The 21060-nt window shown below is 40.8% G+C and overlaps 1 protein-coding gene across 8 annotated transcripts in view; it reads left to right on the top strand.

Moving 5' to 3' along the window:
* The window catches only part of CDK5RAP2 (CDK5 regulatory subunit associated protein 2), a 174154-nt gene that overhangs the window by 68620 nt on the left and 84474 nt on the right, over positions 1 to 21060 (top strand). For all 8 annotated transcript variants that reach the window (XM_076008992.1, XM_076008991.1, XM_020289456.2 and 5 more), the window contains 3 exons: positions 7173 to 7343; positions 11284 to 11427; positions 19570 to 19667. In XM_076008992.1, coding sequence (XP_075865107.1) covers positions 7173 to 7343; positions 11284 to 11427; positions 19570 to 19667 — 413 coding nt within the window. The remainder of the gene's footprint in view (positions 1 to 7172; positions 7344 to 11283; positions 11428 to 19569; positions 19668 to 21060) is intronic.

Genomic DNA, 21060 nt, shown 5'->3' with positions numbered 1-21060 from the left:
GAGGAGGAGTTACTAATCTGATTAACCAGAGTCTAAGATATTTTTTGGGCCATCTTTGTTAATGAGTGGGTTACTGTACCTTACAGCAAGAACCCAAGTTCCAGATTCTCTTGCTTTCCTGCTTCAGACGTGCAGCCAGGCCTGGCCCTTGTTGAGCAGGCTGACTGCCTCATCTCCTTCCCAGTGGTCTTTGTCCACTTTACTTCTACTTGAGTGAAAGGATTCAGGCAGCTCCCTTATTCTGTGTTCACCCTTCCTGCCTTTCCCTGCCAAAAAACCAATAACAACAAACCACAAACCTTTAATTTTATCAGAAAGCGCTGCTCTGGGTATGAGATTGTCACAGACTTGTACTTTGATTCCCATCCTGCTATTGTTTCTGTTGTATGGCTCCTTTTGGACTCTGAGGATGGCAGGAGTGGAAGACAGGGCAGGATTTGGGTGCTCTTGGCCATGAAGAGCACTTAATCCTCACCTTCATCTCACGTTCTCTGTGTTGAGGATGTGCTGTACCTTGAGGCCTGGGTTACCTGGTGGGTGACCAGGTGTGTGTGAGGGAGGGGCAAGAGCCAAACCTTGTGGCTGGGTGAGTGGTGGTGCTATGTCCTCCTGAGGAAGCCCAGTAGAGTGGTCACCCTGGGGGCTGTGCGTGGGGGAGAGAAAGTGGGACAGCAGCATATGCTCTGCACCAGCTGTTGTGCTGCGTTATGTTACCCATCGTGCATTCTCTCATTTAGGCCTCCAAGGACCCTGGAAGTTTGCATTATTATCTTCATTTACTGGAAAGGAAACACTAAAAAAGATTTAAGTTATCAGTCTTTGGTCACACAGCTAGTTAGCAGTAGAGCCAGGATTCAAGGCTAGGTGGCTAGGTCTGTCTGTTTTCACAGTCCAGGAATATTAAAGGAGGTTAGAGGAAACCACCTAAGATTACCAATTTTCATTTCTGATTGTTTTGCTCAGGCAAGACATGCCGTCTCCATGCCTCCCCAAAACACTCATTATAACCCCTCTGGTGACAAGCACATGAGCCTGTGGCTGTCTTTGTGTTGCCATGGCAGCTGTTCCTCCTGAAAACCACCTCAGCACACCAACACCCCCAAACCCTCCCTCCGTCCTGCTCCAGGGGTCCTTTTACTTTAAGCCTTCTCTGAATGCTCTTCATAAGAGGTTCAAGGCCTCTGCTTCTGCCCCATTCCTCAGGAGGTGGGCCTCAGTCTCAGGCTAGATAGTCTGCCCATCCAGGTCCTTAAGAAACTATAAAATTACTTTGGGGTGTTGGAATTATTGACCAATGGAAGCTCCTGTCACAGAGTGGTTTTGTATTAATACTTTCTTTGGCCTTAACCAACAGTGCAGTTGGGTGGAAAGTTCTGAAGGAATTTGGGGTCCCACTGACTTGGGTTTGAATTGCAGCACTAGAATTTACTTGTAAAGCTTTTTGAAAATCTCTCAACCTCTGTGAGCCTTAGTTTCTTTTCTGTGAAAACAGACCAATAAAACCATGTAGGCAGTTGTCAGGGTTAGAGGTGTTTTATGTAAAAATGCCTTGGCCTGTGCTTGGGTCATAGCTGGTGCTTAGTAAATGGTGGGTTCTGTTATTAGTGATTATAGTAAGAGAAGTGGTCTATACTCTTTTGTATAGTGGTCTATACTCTGAATGCTCTTCATACGAGGTTCAAGGCCTCTGCTTCTGCCCCATGATGGTGCTGTAGGCCCTCTACGCCCACAAAAACATACACACACACAAATTTACATATGATCCCAGGGCCCAGTCACTGGACGTTAGGTTAAGAACTCCTGATCTTGAGGGATGACAAAACTACATGTTCTTTCTGGAATTCTGGAACAGGTCATTTTCATATTGTCAACTCTGTTAGGATTAGGGGACATGTGAGAGAAATATGGCACATTAGTAGTCTTTATCACTTAAGACAGTGGTCCCAGTTTTTTTGGCACCAGGGACCAGTTTCGTGGAAGACAGTTTTTCTACGGACGGGGCTGCAGAGCTCAGCTTTTAGTACCTTGCCCACTGCTCACTTCCTGCTGTGTGGCCCAGTTCCTAAGTTTCATGGAAGACAATTTTTCCGTTGGTGGGGCGGAGCTCAGGCAGTGATACAGAGCCTGGTTCCTAACAGGCCATGGACCTGTACTGGGCCGTGGTTCAGGGGCTGGGGACTGCAGACTTAAAACATGTAAGAAGTTCTTACTAGGCAGTCAAATTAAAATTTTAAAAGCAAATATAAAGGAGAATGGAATAAATGATTGCTGACTATGCACATATACACTAGAACTTGAACCGCACATCAAAATATGGGTCTGATAGGTGTTTGTATAAAGGAGGGAACCAAATCTGGGCAATGATGTAAATGGACCAGTAATTACCGTGCACAGGAACAGTGCATTCTTTCAGTATGTTTAAATTAAATACCATTTTCATATCAAAAATCTTAATAATCTCTTTAAATTACCAACTAGCCAGTTAATGTTTAGATTTCCCTGATTGTCTCATTAAGAAAATTGTTTGAAGCAGTTTGTTCAAATCATGATCCAGGCAAGGTATGGTGTGCACATTGCGTTGATTGATGTTTCTTTTTAAAAACTTTGTATTTTGATAACTTTAGACATAAAGGAAAGGTGGGAAAATAATAGAGTTCCCATATATCCTGAACCAGCTTCTCCTAATGTTAACATTTTACACAACTCACCAGAACCAGGAAATTAACAGATATAATAGTATTAACTAATCTGCAGACTGTGTTTGAATTTTGCTACTTTTCCCATTAGTGACCCTTTTCTGGTCTGGGATCCAATCCAGGATCCACATTCATTGAATTGTCCTGTCTCCTTAGTTTTGTCTAATCTGGGACAGTTGCTCAGTCCTTGTTTTTCATGACCTTGAAGAGTTCTGGCCAGATTTTTGCTGAAATGTTCCTATAATAAATTTGGGCTTGTCTTACGTTTCTCTCATGATTAGATTGAGGTCATATTAATACATTCTTGGTAAGAATGGCACAGAAGTGATGTGCTCTTCTTGTGTCATATCAGGAGGTGCATAATGTCAATCCGTGTTATTACTGGTGAGGGTAGTGTTAGTCACTTGGTTAAAGTGGAATCTTCTGGGCTTCCTCCACTATGAAATTACTATTTTATTCCCTTTATAATTAATAAGTATTTTGTGGGGAGATGTTTTGAGACTATTGTAAATATCTTGTTTCTTACCATACTTTCAAGAATTTTAGCATCCATTGATGATTCTTACTTGCATCAGTTATTACTGTGCCATTTATTTAGTGGGGATTTTCTATTTCCATCATTCTTTCTACACTTATTAGTTGTAAGTGTGCTATAAGGAAGAGCTGTCCTTCTTTTTCCTGTATTTATATTTAGTTATTTGTTTATGTCAGTATGGACTAATGGATATTTGTTTTATTCTATTTGTTGTAAGCCATTACTATCATTTATTTTGTTGCTCAGATTAGCCCAGATTTGGCTGTTGGGAGTTCCTTCAAATTGATTCCTGTGTCCTTTCAACATGCCCCATCATTTTTTGAGCAATTCCTTGCTGTCTGGGACCACAAGATATCCTGAGCTCATTTCGTATTTTTCCTGCTCCAAGCTTGGAATCAACCATTTTTCCAAGGAACGCTGATTTCTTTTATTGGAGAATGAGATTTAGAAACGAAGATATGAATGATACAGCTATCTTCACTACTACTAGAGTGTTGCTGGCTCTAGACCTCGTCAGTGGACAGAGCTAGGAAATAAGTGTATGTGTATTGACACTTGCATGCAGACGCATATATTTATTTCCGTATTCTCGTCAGTGGACAGAGCTAGGAAATAAGTGTATGTGTATTGACACTTGCATGCAGACGCATATATTTATTTCCGTATCTGTCCATATCTGAGCTGCTAGGTAGAGAGCCCAGACTTGAGCCATTGAGGGAGAGTTTCAGTTGTGTTCTCCAAGAAACTAAAATGGAAGAGGTCAATTACCAGATGTATTTTTTATTTATTTATTTATTTTTTGAGACAGAGTTTCAATCTGTTGACTGGGCTACAGTGCTGTGGCATCAGCCTAGCTCATGGCAACCTCAAACTCCTGTGCTCAAGCGATCCTCTTGCCTCACCCTCCTGAGTAGCTGGGACTACAGGCATGCGCCACCATGCCCAGATAATTTTTTTTCTATATATTTTTAGTTGGCCAATTAATTTCTTTCTATTTTAGTAGAGACAGGGTCTCACTCAGGCTGGTTTCGCACTCCTGACCTTGAGTGATCCGCCTGTCTCGGCCTCCCAGAGTGCTAGGATGCTATGTGTGTTTGTGGATAGTCATGAATGCATACTGATTCCACAGAGTTCACTCTTGCCTTCCCTAGCTTACTGTTTAATGCATAGGTTCTCCAGCCTTTTTTCCTCTTGTAATGTATTTGTGAACTAGGCTGGGTCATTCATCCTTTAGAGTTTTCCACATTCTAGATTTTGCTGATTGTCTTTGTAATATCATTAACTTGTTTCTCTGCTGACTCTATTTCTAGTAAGTTGGTAGTTTAGATAAGATGCATGATCAAATTCAGGTTTAATTTTTTGGCAAGATAACATTGTAGGTGGTCATTCATTCGCACTTCCAAATATTTGATAGTCCCTGTTTTTGTGATATTACTAGCTATTGATTATTATTTGCACAATAATCTAAATCTCATTCTTTGTTTTGTAGCCGAATACTTCTGTAAAGAGAAACTTCTTTTTCATCACCTGTTTAGTTACCCTGAGGTGCAGTTCATGTAGGAAAGACAAAATAAGAGTTCCCTAGAATCCTCCAAAGGCTACTGTATTATTAATAGCTTCCTATTGCTGCTTCAAGAAATTACCACAAACTTGGTGGTTTAACAGTACAAATTTGTTATCATTCTGCAAGTCAGAAGTCTGAAATGGGTCTCACTGGGCTAAAATCCAGGTGTTGGCAGGGCTGCATTCCTCCTGAAGGCTCTAATGTAGAATCTGCTTCTTTGCCTTTTCCAGCTCCTAGAGGCTGCCTGATTTCTAAACCTGTGGCCCCTTTGCATCTTCAAAGCCTATAGTGGCTGGGGAAGCCTTTTCCCTGCCTCCCTCTTCCCTCTTCCACTTTTAAGGATCTTTGTGGTTTTATTGGGCCCATCTGGATAATCCAGGCTGTTCTCTATTTTAAGGTCAGCTGATTAGCAACCTTAATTTCATCTGTAACCTTTGTTTCCTTTGCCATTTGGTGATTAAAATGTGAACATCTTTGGGGGCTGTTATTCTTCTATCAGAGTGACTAAAGGTTTTTTTTTTAACACTATCATTATGAGTTCTTAGATTTTAACATTTTGATATATTTTAATTCATTGTTATTATTCTTATTATAATTCTAATTGTCCTGTCTTTGGACAGTGGAAAAGTTTATTCAAGTTGATTCCTGAATTCTTTGGACATGAACACTGTAATTGTTGATAGCTTCATTCCTTTCTGGTATGAAAAGATGTCTGGACTCACACTATACCTTCCTGCCCCCAGGTCTTTAGTCATCCGTTTCTCTAAGGAGGCAAACTTCAGTGAGCATCAGAATTACCTGGAGGGTTTGTTAAAGCACTGGTTGACGGGCCCAGCCCACCTTCTGAGTCTCTGATTTAATTGATCTAGTATCAGGTGATACTGATTATGCTGTCTAGGGACTACACTTTGAGAAGAACTGCTTTAAAAACCCTGTTCTTTTTGATAGGAAATGCTATTTAGAAACTACAGTCTGAATACCAAGGAGGATATAGATTTTTTCAGTGGAAGGGATGAAGTAACAGAAAATATGAGTTAATATTGATATTTCAAATTCAGATTTGTAATTATAAGTTTTATCCTCATGTATGTCTTTTATGCTTGACGTCTTGGTTCTTAGGACATTAATAATTACTTAATATGTATTATATGTGCACACAGTATCAGACTAATAGTACCAATATTCTTACTTAGAACATGAGTACTCAAAACAGTTTAAGATTTTTTGGTCTCTTTTGTCTGTAGAGAAATATTCCACAAAGAATGTACAAATTATTTTGCTTTAAAGTTATTGAAATAATTCCTCTCAACCAATCAACTCCTTACAGTTAGATTTATTTGTTTGCTCTGTTTTCAGTTTTAGGGGTTTTTTTTTTAAGATAATTATGTAAACATTTAAATGATTCCACTGTCATATCTGTAAATGAATTCTAGTCTATATCTCTGTCTCTTCTACCTTGTTCTCTCTTATACCTTATGGACAGTCGTTTAATTTGTATTATGGTTAAATAAATGGCAATATGTTATCCATACTTATTTCTTTTGGCTGTGCTCCCCACACCCCCTTAACAGTATATTCTGAAGATTACTTAAGGGCCCTATATTTAGAGAGTCTTCTTTTCTTTTATAGCTTAGGAATGCTCCATTGTGAGAATGTACCATAGTTTATTCCTCTGTTAGTGGACATTTGGGTTGTTTACGACCTTTTACTTTTATGAATAGTGCTTCAGTATTACAAATAGTACATATTTTAAGGTAATCAGAATCATAGTGTATACTTTTTCTTCCTGTTTTCTTAATGTTATAACATGAGCATTTTCCATCTTATTATAAATTCTTTGTAAATGGTATTTAAGATAATTTTTTTCTAATTATGAAAGTGATACAAGATTTTGGAAACTTAGAAAAATTAAAAAGTAAAAATCAACTGAAAAATCACCCATAATCCTTCTAAATAGTTATTTTTTTGATGTGTTACGCATAGCCTTACAACAGTTATATAAACATTTAGAAAGCAAGCCGTATCATATTATATATGCAATTTGTTATCCTGGTTTGCTTTTACTTATAATTGTGTTTTTAAAAAAATACTATACTCTTTATAAATTATTTCTGGATATTGTTGGATATCTAGTTTCTTTCTGTTTTTTTAATCTTGTAAATAATGTTGTGATAAATATCTGTGCATAGAGCTCTTTCCAAATTTCAGATTATTCTTAAAGTTGGCTTTTGTAAGACTTCAAATGAGAAGGAAGTACACATTTGTTGAATGCATCTATTATCTTTTATAACAGTAATTTAGCAAGTCAGACACATAAGAGATTGTCACCTTGAAATTTTTGTCAAGTAAAGTCCATTTTTCCTTTTTCTCCTGGTAGGACCTTAGAAATGAAGTTGAAAAATTACACAATGAAGTGAATGAAAAAGAGAAAGCAGTGGAGAATCGGTATAAGAGTCTTTTGAATGAAAGCAATCAAAAATTGCAGAGTCAAGAGCAACTGATCAAACATCTAACAGAAAGTGTCAATCAAAAGGACTTGTTGCTTCAGGTACTATAACTTTTTTCTTTTATATTTAAGTCTTTTGATTTAGCACGAATTGTTTTTGGTTTTTTAACTCTTTTGTAGGAACATTTATGATTATAGTCATCATTGCAATATTTTAGAGCACTTTAGAGCTTTCCTTATGTCATTTGAGCTTCAGCCACCAGGGAAGTAAGTTTGGAGAAACAGAAGCTCAGAGAAGGGATTAACTTATCCTGGGTCATATGACTAGTAAATGGCAAAGCCTGGGTTCAGGCCCTGGCCTTTTCCGCCCTAGTGCCCAGCCTACTTCACTGAGGTACTTCTGTGAGTACTTTCATTGAGTACTTGTATATGTTCATTCATTCCTCTGTACTTCTCCTCTAACTGTTCCTTTTTGTCTTGGAATACCCTTCTTGTTGGATCATGCAGTGAATTTCTGAGATTCAACTCAGACTTATAGGTACCATGCTGGATTGAACATGGGTATTTAACTCTACTTCATACTGAAACCTCATTAAAATAACAGTGAAAGAATAAAAAGGTATAAACCTACAAGGACTAACTTGGAGAATGGGAGCAGGTACAACAGCAGGTGTGAATTGGATATTTTGGATAAGTGGATGGACAAGTGGTAGCAGTGTAGGATTCAGCTTTCTCCACTCTGCCATGTGCCTTTGGGATGAAAAGCTAACAAGAAGCAAGCTGATTTACGCTACAGAACCCCAGGAAGGCTCGGCAGGCATTGGATGTACGTGGTACCTTTGAAAACAAGAGACTTGGCTGACATTTTTAGCAGTTGTAGGTGATCCTCTTCTCACCAGTAGAAGATTTCTAGAGACCTTAAACCAGAGAAGCTCTGGCCTGGAAGCCACCAGATGCAACTGAAAGCAGAAGTGGATAGCTTGAAAGAAAATGGTGGGGAGGGAAAGTGTGCTTCCCTAGCAGTGAGATTCCTCAGAGGGGAGAAGAGACTGGAAGGTGCTAATGTTGGGGGGTCCTCCAAAAAATCGGCTGGGTCTCTACCTGAGCATCTCACAGTGAGGCCACCCTTCACATGTCCTTTCCACAGTCACAGAGCTTCTGAGCACCTTTAACCCTTAAGAGCAAATAGATGGCCTGAGTTCATCAAATAGGAGAAAAGTATGAAGACAAAGGCCAAAACAGAACAAAGGTACATAGAAGAAATAGAAACAATGCAGGTAGGAAAAGACTAGACAGCTTTTAAAAGACCAAGAAATTCAACACTATACCACCTTTAGATGTGAAATAAGATTAGGACTGATAAAAAAGATAATTGGAAAAGAGGAATGACCTATTGGAAATTAAAAGTATGATCACAGATACAAAAGTTTAATAGAAAAGTTAGAAAAGGTGGGAGATAAAATTGAGTAAGTCCTCCAGAAAATAGAATTAAATAAAAATTTAGAAAAATGGGAAAGAAAAGATAAAGAAAGTTAGAGGCTTGATTCAGGAGGTCCAAGATAGGACTAACTGAAGTTCCAAAAAGCCAGAACAGGCAAAGGAGAAGGAAGGAATATTTCAAAGTAACAGGGAAAAATTTCTCAGAATGGAAGGATAGCTGTGTCTACATTGAAAGGGCTTGCTCTGTTTCTAGCACAAAGAATGAAAAAAGAGTCATTCCCCAAGGCATACCATTGTGGAATTTCAGAACACGGGGATAAAGAAAGGATTGAAAGGCTTCTACAGAGAGGAAAATCCAGGTCACATACAAAGGACCCAGACCTGAAATGACATCAGAATTCTCAGCAACACTGGAAATCAGAAGACAGAAGAGCAATGCTTTCAGATTTTGAGGAAAAGTGATTTCCACTCCAGCAATCTGTACTCAGCCAAGTTGTCAGTAAGTGTGAGGGCAGACTAAAGGCATTTTCAGACATTTGGTGCCTAAAATCATCAGCCTCCTATGCGCCTTTGTAGGAAGTTCTTGGAGGATGATTCCATATAAATGAGGGAATAATCAAAAGAGAGAAACTTGGGATCCAGAAAGTATTCACTTGGGATAGGGTGAAGGGAAGCCCCAGGGTGACAGCTGAGCCGCTGACAGAGAGCCCAGACTTGAGCCATTGAGGGAGAGTTTCAGTTGCGCTCTCCAAGAAACTAAAATGGAAGAGGTCAGTTACCAGATGTATTTTTTTTTTTTTTTTTTTTTGAGACAGTGTCTCACTCTGTTGCAGTGCTGTGGCATCAGCCTAGCTCACAGCAACCTCAAACTCCTGGGCTCAAGCAATCCTCCTGCCTCAGCCTCCTGAGTAGCTGGGACTGCAGCCATGCGCTACCATGCCCGGATAATTTTTTTTTCTATATATTTTTAGTTGGCCAATTAATTTCTTTATATTTTTAGTAGAGACAGGGTCTCGCTCAGGCTGGTTTCGAACTCCTGACCTTGAGTGATCCACTGGCCTCGGCCTCCCAGAGTGCTAGGATTATAGGTGTGAGCCACCACCCCTGGCCCTCACCTGATGTATTTGATTCCATGAGAGGAATTTTGAAGTTCTTCTGGAGAGTTTAGGAGATAAATTAACATTAAATACATAATTTTATGAACTAAGTAAGCAAATAGAATAAAGCAGTTACTAATTCCAAGATAAGCAAAGAACTGAACATGAAAGGAAATGTAATCATGGAACATGGTATGACTGAGCCAAGAGCAGTATTTGTGTGGCTGTAATAATGTAAATATAGAATAATGATTTACTAATAATTATTGATAACTAAAATTATGATATAATAATTAGAAAAAGTGTTGAGGGGCAGAGGATATAGGAGCTGAATCCTTAAACTTCTATGGTAAGCCAGTAAATGAAATGAAATCTAAACTTAAGAAATGAAGAAATATAAGAGTAAGAATGTAATGTGGAAACATGGAGGCAAATAGAAAAAATAAAGAGGTGAAAGTTGTTTTTTGGGAGTAGAACTTAGAGGTGAGAAGTGGAGAGGTAGAGAACTGCTATTTTCCATTTAAGCCTTATATTGCTATTTGACTGTTAAACTATATAATTGAGCTTTAAAAAATGAAAAGTGTAATTTAAGCGCAGCTGTATTATGACAGTTGAAAGTCAGTTTTGGTTATTTGGTTTCTAGTTCTTTCTGTTATAGTTCAGTGGGTTTTTACAAAGAATTGCCCCTGCTTTCTTGTTTGTGTTCATCTAATTTCCTATGAAAGTTTGGCATGGTAAATTAATTCTGCTGGGTTCTTAGGAGTAAGATGTGATTTCTGACAGAGAGAGGACAGAGTCCTAGTTTAGGACCAGGTTTAAGTGGTTAGGAATAGATTCTATGCTTGAACTTGGCCAAAAGACCAGAAATACAGTCCCCAGTCCTGTCCAGTCCTGCTGCTAGATCTCAGATCATCTGGAGGAATCAGTTGAGGGAAGTCGTACTGTGTGTCATCATCATATGTGTCCAGACCCTATAATAGTATTTGCAGTCTTGGCTTTTTCTTCCTGGAAGTCAAATCTCTTTGTGAATAGGGACAGTTCAAGCTTTGTAACATTTCAAGAGAAACTAAGACTTAGTTGGGTTTTGATATAGAAGCCCTCTAATCATTCTAGTGAGCCGGCAGGATGGGACGCAGACCCAGTGATCACACCCTAAGCAGGGAGGACCAGGGTTTGGAACCAGTTGTGTTGGGCCAGCGCCTGGGCTCTGTCCTCCACTCCTACTGAAAGGCATTCACGGTGGTGAATCAGGAAGGTTTGTGACAGCTGCCACCATCGTTGGCTCTGCCGTCCTGGCATGCTGCTGTTCTCTAAGTTGTATTAATATAGAAATGGAGTTGCATTATGGTTTTGTAATTGTCTGGTATTTTGGGGTGGCGGAAATTATTTAGGGGACATATGGGTGTTATGAAAAACTAAAATATATTTCCTTAAACAGTTTGGGACAATGTCTTAATACTTTTTCTTTGATGAAAACTTCCTTTTAATTTATTTCTTCTCCTTAGAAATTCAGTGAAAAAGATTTGGAAGTAATACAGCAGAACTGTTATTTAATGACTGCAGAGGATCCTGAGTTTAGGAGTAAAGGTTTAATAACAGAAAAATGCTCTTCTCAACAGTTACCTGGCAGCAAAGTCATCTTCTCTGAGGTGAGTTTGACTGGAATTGGACATTCACATGCGAATGTATTCATATTCTTTTCTGAAACATATTTGATAACTCCTTTGATCTAAAGATCCTCAAATGCCTTCTTACTAATAATTGAGCCTATTATAGGTGGAAGAGGAGTTCCTAGCCTACTACCTTACAGACTAATATCTTTTAGCTGAGCATTAGTATTTGCACTGTCCATAAAACTGAGAAATCACAGCTTGTTAAAGAGAAACCTCATTTGCTCTATCAGGGCTCAGTCTCTCAAGAACTATGTAATCCCAAGTGTTTAGTAAGTTTTTCTGTTCAAACACATATGAAAAATGGCATGGCAGGCTCTTTTTCATCTGCCCCCAGATTATTTTTTCAATCTCATTTTCTTTCATCTCTAGCAATAGCTAACTTGTTGCAGATTCCTGAAAACACCATGTTTGTACCACTCTGTGCCTTAGCATCTGCTGTTCCATCTGCTTGGAATGACTTTTCCTTCCTTGTTTACCTGCTAACAGGACATCCCTATAGATGCCACTCTAATGTCACCTTCTCTGTGGAGATTTCCCTTAGTAGCCAGGTCCCCTCTTCCTCTGGTTCACAGCCCTTTGCACAGCCCTCCATGGTAGCACTTACTCCTATGTCAGAGTTATGGGATCCACCTTTCTACCTCCCTTCCCCTGAACCCCTGTGCATCACCCTTGGTGGGCCCTTCAGGGGTCAGGAACTGGCATGTGCTCTGAATCCCAAGGCTCAGCCCATTTCTTGGCTCTGTAAATGTTTGTTGAATGAATGAATAAATAATGCAACTAGGCAGCCAAATATGGGGAGGGAAAATAATTAACTCTAGGCCAGGTTTATTTTTTTTCTTTAAACCTGGCTTTAATTAAGTTCATACATTCGGAAGATAGAGAACTCTTAGGCAAATTAGTTCTCTGATGAATGACTGTGATCGTGACTTGTGGTTTTGTGAAGGGTGATTCTCAAAATAATTAACAACTGGTACAACGTGGGCATCAGCCATCAGAATAGACTTAGGCAGTAGGGCTGGAGCCTGGCACCAACCCTGTAGTTATTAGATCATGGGGAGGTCTCTAGGGGTTCACAGGAATGGGCCAGGGCAGCTGGGGTGGCTGGAGTGGATGGACCAAGGATTATTTTCTGACTGGTGTAGAAATATTTTAGTATTTCAACATCAGTACTAGCCATTGTGCTGTGTGTCGGCTCTACATCAGACCTGGTCCTTGGGCCATTGTTGGCTGAAGAGTTGGAGCTCTTTCTTAATTCTGACCATTTGTGTATTTGCCTCTGCTCTTTCTCTTGAGAGTGTCAACATGGACCCCTGGGCTGGGCTGGGAATCCAGAGGCCTGGATTTCTGTCTTGGCTCTGTCATTTCACCTGGGTGACCTTGCATAGGTCTGATACCTAAATCTTAGAGGGCTAATATTTTATTATTTTAACTTGCATTTAGTTATTTGATTTTGACCAAATTTAGTTGAGCTATTAAGATTCACATTAACCTATAATAAGGCACAGTTTGTTTTGCAACATGATAGCAGCCCATTAGATTTTTTAGATGGAAATATTTTCACTCATTTGAATACATCGTTAAACTTTGCTATTTTGAATCACATTTGAATCATGTAAAAAGTATCAAATGTTGAACAAAATATTTATACATTTATTAAACATGTTGAGTATTTTAAAATTTAATTTCACTAGTTTTATAATCTGCCTTATTTTGTTTTTAGTTTTTTGTGCTGGGTGGGTCTGTGCTTCATGTAACTACAAATATAAGTCATTGCCTGGGCATTTAATATTCATATCCTGGTGATGTTTAAATTACTGTGCAAAATACCCAACTATTTTAGCGAAGGTTTTAATTCTTTTCTGCAAGACTAATTTCAAATTGTAGATAAAGAATTATACATTATCACTTAGGAATTATAAATTTCTAGCTGTCAATTTAAGAAATCCCAACTGTTGCAGCCTTACAATCCTTCCTGCCCCCAAGAAACGTATACTTTTCAGGTTGTAGTTCTTTCTTTGTAGAAAACATGGAGTTCTTCTGCTATGCCCTTGGCCATTTTGTGTTGATTTAGGATTTATCCTCTGCCCATTTCTACAAAGAACTTGAGGCTATGATGATGTCTCTATAGATGCTGGGCAGTCTGTTTTCCTTCTAATCATTGTGTGATCCTGAGAGTTAATGCTAGATGATCAGGGAATTGAAGAATAGAGAGTAAAACACACTGACCATATTTAACTTGCTGCAGCCAGAGATTTATAGCTTGGTTATTGACATGGCTGGGACATCGCTGCCGAATTTTCTGAGTATTAAAATTAATGTCTTTGTTGCAGGGCTGTGACACAGCTACTGAAATAGACATCATCCATCTACCAGGCCACTAAATTGCCCTGATTACCAAGAAGTGATCCATTAAGCTTTCTCTTTACATGTCTGCTGTGTCTTCAGACTGTGGTCTGCACAGAACATGTATTTCCTTTGAGTCATTAAGGAAACTATGGTAGAGTAGAAAATGCCAGTCCTGCTACTTACCAGCTTTGTGACCTTTAGCAAGTCGCTTAATCTCTCTGAAACTCACCTTCCTAATCTTTAAAGTGGGCAATTACATGCCTGCCTTCTGGGAGGACTAGAAATAATATAAGTGTATATAGTTAAGGTTCTTTTGGTTGCAGGCTACAGAATCCATCATTGAGTAGTTGGAGCAAAACAACGAGAGGTAGTATTAATTGGGATCACACTGGAGGCGCTCACAGATGCCAAGCAAGACTTGAGCAGCCACACTTTGGGGGAGGGTGAAAACCAGCGGCTCCACAGATCTTGACAGCAGAAGTCGCAGACTCCAGGGTTCTGTCTTTGTCATGCCTCAGACCCAGTGACTCCCAGATGTCTTGTGTCTCAGTTTAAATCTCTCAGTTGCTGGGAGAGAATTGTACTGGTCTAGCATGGGTCCAGGGCCTGGCTCACAAAGGAGAGGAGTCTTCCTGGGACTTGCCCCTGTGTCTTAGGGACAATTCTCAGAAGAGGCCAGGGAATGTGGTGAGCTCGGTGGTCAGTCTGGGGGCTGTGGAGTACACAGTGCTAAGCGAGACACATGGCAGGTGTGTGGCAGAGGTACGTCTTCTGTGTGATGAGAGGCCTCCTGTCTGGGCTGCTGCTTGTTTGGAGGGGCTGGGTGGAGGGTGGGAGTTGGTTGCTCTTGCTGAGCAGGTGCTTCTCGTTACCCTGCTCTGGGCGGCCTGGCCTCTGCCTCTATGCCTCTACTGGTTTGTCAGCTTTGCTGAGGGAGCCAAATGACTTCATTCTAATGGGGCATGATTCAACGCAGGGGAATAGGTGATTGATGAAATGGAACCCAAATGGCTCTGAAGAGTTCATTTATTTAACATGGGTAAGCAATTTGCTTCTAGAAAGACGTTGACTCACTCTGACTTCCATTATGCAAAATATCCCCAGGAATCTTTGCTCTTAAGATTCATATCAGTCCCTGTGTTCTCTCTTGCCTATTTAATCATCAGTTCAGCAGGTATTTATGGCAGCATTTGATTTGTGCCAGACACTGTGCCTGGCGCGGGACACTGTTGCTTGCAGGGAGCCCTCCGCCCTGTAGTTGGTACACTAGCTGTGGCGCAAAGGTGAACGAGTATGCTCTGCTCTGGCAGCTGGAGGAGGGCACCTTTCTCAGTCAGGGAAAGCTTCCCGGTGAGATTTGGCCTGAGTGCTTCCCATAAGGAGCCCTGGAGTGTGTCAGTGGAGAGTGGTAAGTGGTGACACTCGGTCTCTGAAGAGGGAGGAGGGGTCCTTCCTGGGGCTCAGATGGAGGGATTTCTCAGTTCCACTGAGATGGAAGGGCAGGAGGAAAGGATGAGGGCAGAAGCTGAGAATAGTGGTGGCCAGAGAAACTTGGGGAAGCTTTGTAGTAGCTGCCAGAAAGAAGTGGGGAGGAGACTGAGCCAGCATCCAGGTCCTGGTGTGACAGTGAGCTGTCCTCCTCTAGGACTTGGAACCGGCCTACAGAGATCCAGTTAAGATAGGGGGTCCCACATATACACATTCCTGCTGTCTGTATGCCATCCACCGGAAATCCGTATTGGTCTTTTTTCCCTATCCCTTCTTGGTTGGCTTTGAAGTTACATACTTAAACACAAATTCTGCCTTTACCAATCATTAGCTGAGTGGACTCAAACAAGGTACCTCTGCTCCAAGAGACTCAGTGTCATCATCTGAAAAGTGGGAGAATTAAATACTTTCCTGGAATGCTGTGACAAGTAGAGATGATATATTAATATATTAATATGTAAGTAACTAGCATAGAATGATAGTTACAGCTGACATTTATTAAGTGTTTACTCCAAGCCAGGCATTGTTTTGAGAACTTTGTATAGGTTAATTCATTTAATTCCCTTAACCAACCCTGTGAAATATGTAGAATTATTATCTGCATTTATAGATAGAGGTACTGAAGCACAGAGAGGTTGAATAACTTGTTGGGTCACACAGTTAATAAGGTCACATAATCTTAACCAATACTGCCTTGCACGTTACTGCCTCAAGAAGCAATAGGTTTTCTTATTTTCTTTGGCCTTTGTGTGGCTGACATGTCGCTATTGTCAAGCACCCAGTGTTTTGCATCCATTCGGGGCAGCGATGGGTGGGCTGAAGAGCACGGGTGTCAGAAACCACACCCTGCCTCCCCTCCCCTCCCTGACCTTGGGCATGCAGCTCTCTGTGCCACAGTTTCCTCATCTCTGAAATGGAGAGCGTGGTAACACATACATTGGGTTGGTGTGAGGATTAAATGAGAAAGTGCCTGGGAAGCACTTCACATGGTGGCTGAGGACGTAATGTCTTCCTTGGCCTCGGTGTCCTATTTAAATCCTGCTCCCTCTCTTCTCTGATATTCTCAGGCTGTATACATGGTTGTGAGCAGGTGGGAGCTGAGAGAATCCCACGTGATACTGTTGTTGTATATAAAAGGCATTTGGAAGCTCCTATGCCAGTGACATGTGGCATGATTTACAAAAGGGCCTGACATTTCTAGCAGTCTGGATGACTAACTTATCATGACCAAGCTGGTGGTTTAGCATTTACAACTTTTAATCAGCAAGTGGTGCCTTAGCCTTGTTTTGTCAGGATTAGAAACAGAGCAGTGTTCTCCTAGCTCAGGGGTTCTTAACCTTTTTTCCCCTCTGCATGCCTTTGGTAGTCTGCTGAAGCCAAGGACCTTGTCCCTGGAAAAATGTTTAAATGCATAAAATATATGCAAAGGATCCTAAAGGGAGCCAAATGTTTTAAAATTCACTTATCAAAATTATGCTATAGAAATGGTGCTTGTTAATACATTAAACAACAAATATGGTGGTGAGTAAAGTGCCTACTGTAGTTTTGAAGTGATAAAAATGAATACTTGGAGAAATCTGCAACATATATAAAATAACTGTTTCTTTTGATGACAAAGTCACGATAATACCACCAGTACTGGCTTTTAGTAGTAGGAATATTCCTTCAATTCATAATTGAAGGACATGCTAAATTTCAGTTAGAAGTTAGTGGAAAGAAAGATTTAATTGTTTTCACATTCATGTAGCCCCTAAATATCATTTTTTATTTTTTAAGTTTTTCTTAGAGATATGGTCACTCTGTCACCCATGCTGGAGCTCAGTGCGATAGCCCAATTATAGCACACTGTAACCTTGAACTTGTGGACTCAAGGGATCCTCTCACCTCAGCCTCCTGAGTAGCTAGGACTATAGGTGCACACTACCATACCTGGCTAATTTTTTAATTTTTTTTTTTTTTGTAGAGGTGGGATCTAGCTATGTTAATCAGGCTAGTCTCAAACTCCTGGCCTCAAGAGATCCTCCCGCCTCAGCCTTCCAAAGTGTTGGGATTATAGGCATGAGCCACTGTGCCTAAATTTTTTTTTTTAAGCTAGAGTCTCTCTCTGTCTTCCTGGCAAGAGTGCAGTGGTATCATTAAAGCTAACTGCAAACTCAAAGTCCTGGGCTCAAGTGATCTTCCTGCCTCAGCTTTGCGAGTAGCTGAGACTACAGGCATGTGCCACCATGCCCAGCTAAGTTTTCTGGTTTTTATAGAGATGGAGGGATCTCACTCTTGCTCAGGCTGGTCTCTAACTCCTGAGCTCAAGCAATACTCCCGCCTCTGCCTCCCAGAGTGCTAGGATCACAGGTGTGAGCTACTGTACCCAGCCCCAGCATAAATTTTAATCGCTTTAAGAACCCCTGTTAAGTGGTATCTTCACTTTAGGAGAAAACATAAGTCAATGTAAACTACAAAGGCTGTCTGTAGCCCAGTTTCTCTATTAACTGAATATCATCCCCCTCTAGCATCTAGTTGGTGCCAGGTACTGTTCTAGGCATTCTGTACACATTAACTTTAACATTTTTTTAAACTTTGGAATAATTTCAAATTTATAGAAAAGTTACAGTTACAAGAATAAAGGATTCTATTTTTCCTGAGCCTTCAGAAAGTTGGCATGTGAAGCCCTGTCCTCTCCGAATACGTTGATGACAGGGTTGATGACAGTGCGTATTTCCTATAAGCTGGGATGTTCTCCTGTTTAACCTCTGCCCAGCCACCACAACCAGGAAATTAGCCTAATTTCCTTCACTGCTACTTTGTAATCCTCAGGCTCATGCATATCTCATCAGTTGTCTCAGTAACACCCTTTGTAGCAAAAAGATCCAATCCAGGATCACACTTTGCATTTAGTAGTCTTGGTTCTTCAGTTTTTAATCTGGAATAGTTTCTCAGTCTTTTCTTGACTTTCATGACCTTTGGGACTTCCAGAGTGTCTAGGCCAGTTGTGTTATGCAGTGTCCTTTAGCTTGGGCTGTCTGTCTGGTGATTAGATTCAGTCCATGCGTCTTTGGCAGGAAAATCACAGTAGTGATGCTGTTCTCATTGTGTCTTATCCAACAGTACACAATTCTATTTGTCCCATTCCTGGCCATGCCGACTTTGATAACTTTATGAAGATGGTGTCTGGCAGGTGTCTTGACTGTCTTATTACTCTTTTTTCCTTTATATTTAATAAGTATTTTGGGGGAAGTGTTTTGAGTATGTGTAAATATCCTGATCTTTAAACTTTCACACTCTAGTTTTAGCATCCTTTTATGATTCTTGGCCAGATTATACTTGTTCATCTTGCATAACTGAAATTTGTTCCCTTTGACCAACATCTCCCATATCCCCCTAACCTTGACAACCACTGTTCTACTCTTTAAGCACTTCCTTAATTTGTGGCATGATAAAGGTGCTATAGTGTGTCTTCCATTTTCCCCTGATTTTCCTTGTCCCAATACTGGAATCAGCCATTTCTCCACATACCCTTGGTTTCTCATGGTCTACAATCTGTCTTTAGTCTGCTCCATGACTCCATAGGTGGCGGTTATTGTCCGCCATCACAGGCAGGAATACCAAGGCTCCTGGTAGGTAACTTTCCAGAGTCGTCCTGGAACTGGTAAGTGGTAGAGGCAAAATTTGAACTTTTAAAAACACATCACATTTGTGAGTGCTAATTCACAAAACCACAGTGTCATTTCATAAATGAGGAGACTGGACCTCATAGATGTTTGTCAAGCTGCTTACCCAAGGTCACACTGCTAACAGGTGGCAGAGCTCCAACTCAGGTCTCTAGTGTCACTCTGCTGAATGCCTCCCCACAACGCCTCACTTGGCCGCTTCTTGCTGTAAGTCCCTTGTCTTCAGTACTTGTCAGGTTCTGGTTTGTGAATTTCTCTTCTTTGGAACAATAGCAGGCATGGAAAGGTATTCTGTGTAGTGTTGTGAAAACGATGACCAGCTGCTCTGAGGGGTGATGTTTTACGATGGGCAAGTCCGATAACTGTCATACCTTTCCTAGCAGCCGTTTAGTGTTAGCAGCTCAGCTCTCAGCTTTGTTGCGGGGTAAGTGATGGGCCGTCATTCCCCACGCCTCCTGAAGGTGGTGCTCTCTGACTGTGGCCTGAGCCAGAGCCTGGCACAGGGCCCCACCTTCGTCTGGTTTTAAAAATCAGAGCCTGCCACATATGTTTGCATAATGTAAGGATGTACTCTTTTAAAATTCTTCCCTTAATGTCAGATGCCTATTGTCATTTCCAGGAAAAGCAACAATCAGACTATGAAGAACTGATTCAAGTCTTAAAGAAAGAGCGGGACATCTATACCCATCTGGTAAAATCTCTGCAGGACTCAGACAGGTAAGGGGGTTTCTGTTTGGACATTACACACATATGAGTGTGAACACACACACATCCTGAATAAATGCTGGTGGTCTCTGAGGCAGCAAATCATTTTGCTTAGGAAGCTTAGAAAGTGCTTGGATGGTAATTGCCATATTTAGTCAGATATACCTATTTTCTATCAAGAATTGTTTGATTTTTGGCAACAAAATTAGTATAAAATATAATAATTGCTCAGATTTGTAAATACTTTATAATATATTTAGAAAGTGTTTTCATGTCTATTATTTCCTGTGATCCTCATAGCTCTTCTATAAGGTATTAATGGTATCTATTTTCCACAAGACCATGAACACTAAGAGAGGTTAAGTGACTTGTTCAAAGTCACACAGGTGTTGAGTGTCAGAACCCTGGGATCCAAACAAGCCTGCATGTCTGGGAGCAACTTGTGTCTCTGCAGAATTACTAGAATGATTTGGTGCCAGTGTGGTTTGGTAAGGAGAGCCAATTTTAGGCTAGTGGTCTTATTCTAGCCCTGGCTCTGCTACTTTTTACCTCTTTGTCCTCAGGCAAGTGGCCTGCTCTGGCCTCTGTTTGCACATCTATAAATGCAGGGTTGGCCTCAGGGAGTTCTCACATTAAGAAATCATTTCTCTACACAGTGGGATAGTTACAGTTGAAAGGATATAATGTCTGGGATTGATTTCAAAATAGTACAGAAGCAGAGGAAGTGGGTAGGGATATTGAAGGAACAAGACTGGCCCTGGCTCCCTTATTGTTGGGGCTGGGGTTTGGGTACATTAGTTTGTCTTCTTTTAAATATGTCTAAAATTTTTCATAATAAAAGGTGTAAAACCATCACTCCCCTCACTTCCCCCTCTCATCCACCCTTTGCTCTCACCGTAGTGAGCTCTTCCTTGTTCCCTGGGCTGTCTGTTCCTGCCTCTGCCTTCACTTGTATTTCCTACCTGCCCTTCCACACCTCTCTCCTCCTTTGTCTCCCACTAGTCCTTTAGAATTTAGCTTGAGTGTTAACCCTTGTCAAGAGGGCCTGTCTCGTGCTGGGTGGTCATCCGTGACTGCTCTGTCTCCTCACCTGCACGGGGGCTCCCCCAGGGCAGGGATCCTGTCTCACTGTCTCTCTTCCCCAGTGCTTAGTGCAGAGTAGGCGCTCTGGTAACTTCTGTGCAGGAACGCCCCTTCCCCTCAAGCTGATCTTCTAAATGATGAGATGATTTCGAAATCTTAAATCTGAAATGAGTTTAGAGAAAATGAAAACATGCTGATGAAATTCTGGGAGTAGCATCACTCTCCGAAGGTGAGCTTTTTCAAGAAGTCTCAGCTGCTGGCCATTTTCACTTGGGCAAGGGGTTGAGTCATGTGGGAAAACTCAGAGGAATGGTCAAATCTT

This window comes from Microcebus murinus, chromosome 12, assembly GCF_040939455.1.
Source record: "Microcebus murinus isolate Inina chromosome 12, M.murinus_Inina_mat1.0, whole genome shotgun sequence".
In the NCBI taxonomy this organism is placed as follows: Eukaryota; Metazoa; Chordata; class Mammalia; order Primates; family Cheirogaleidae; genus Microcebus; species Microcebus murinus.
Note: the sequence above shows the minus strand (reverse complement) of the source record. Positions and strands in the feature narration are given on the sequence as shown.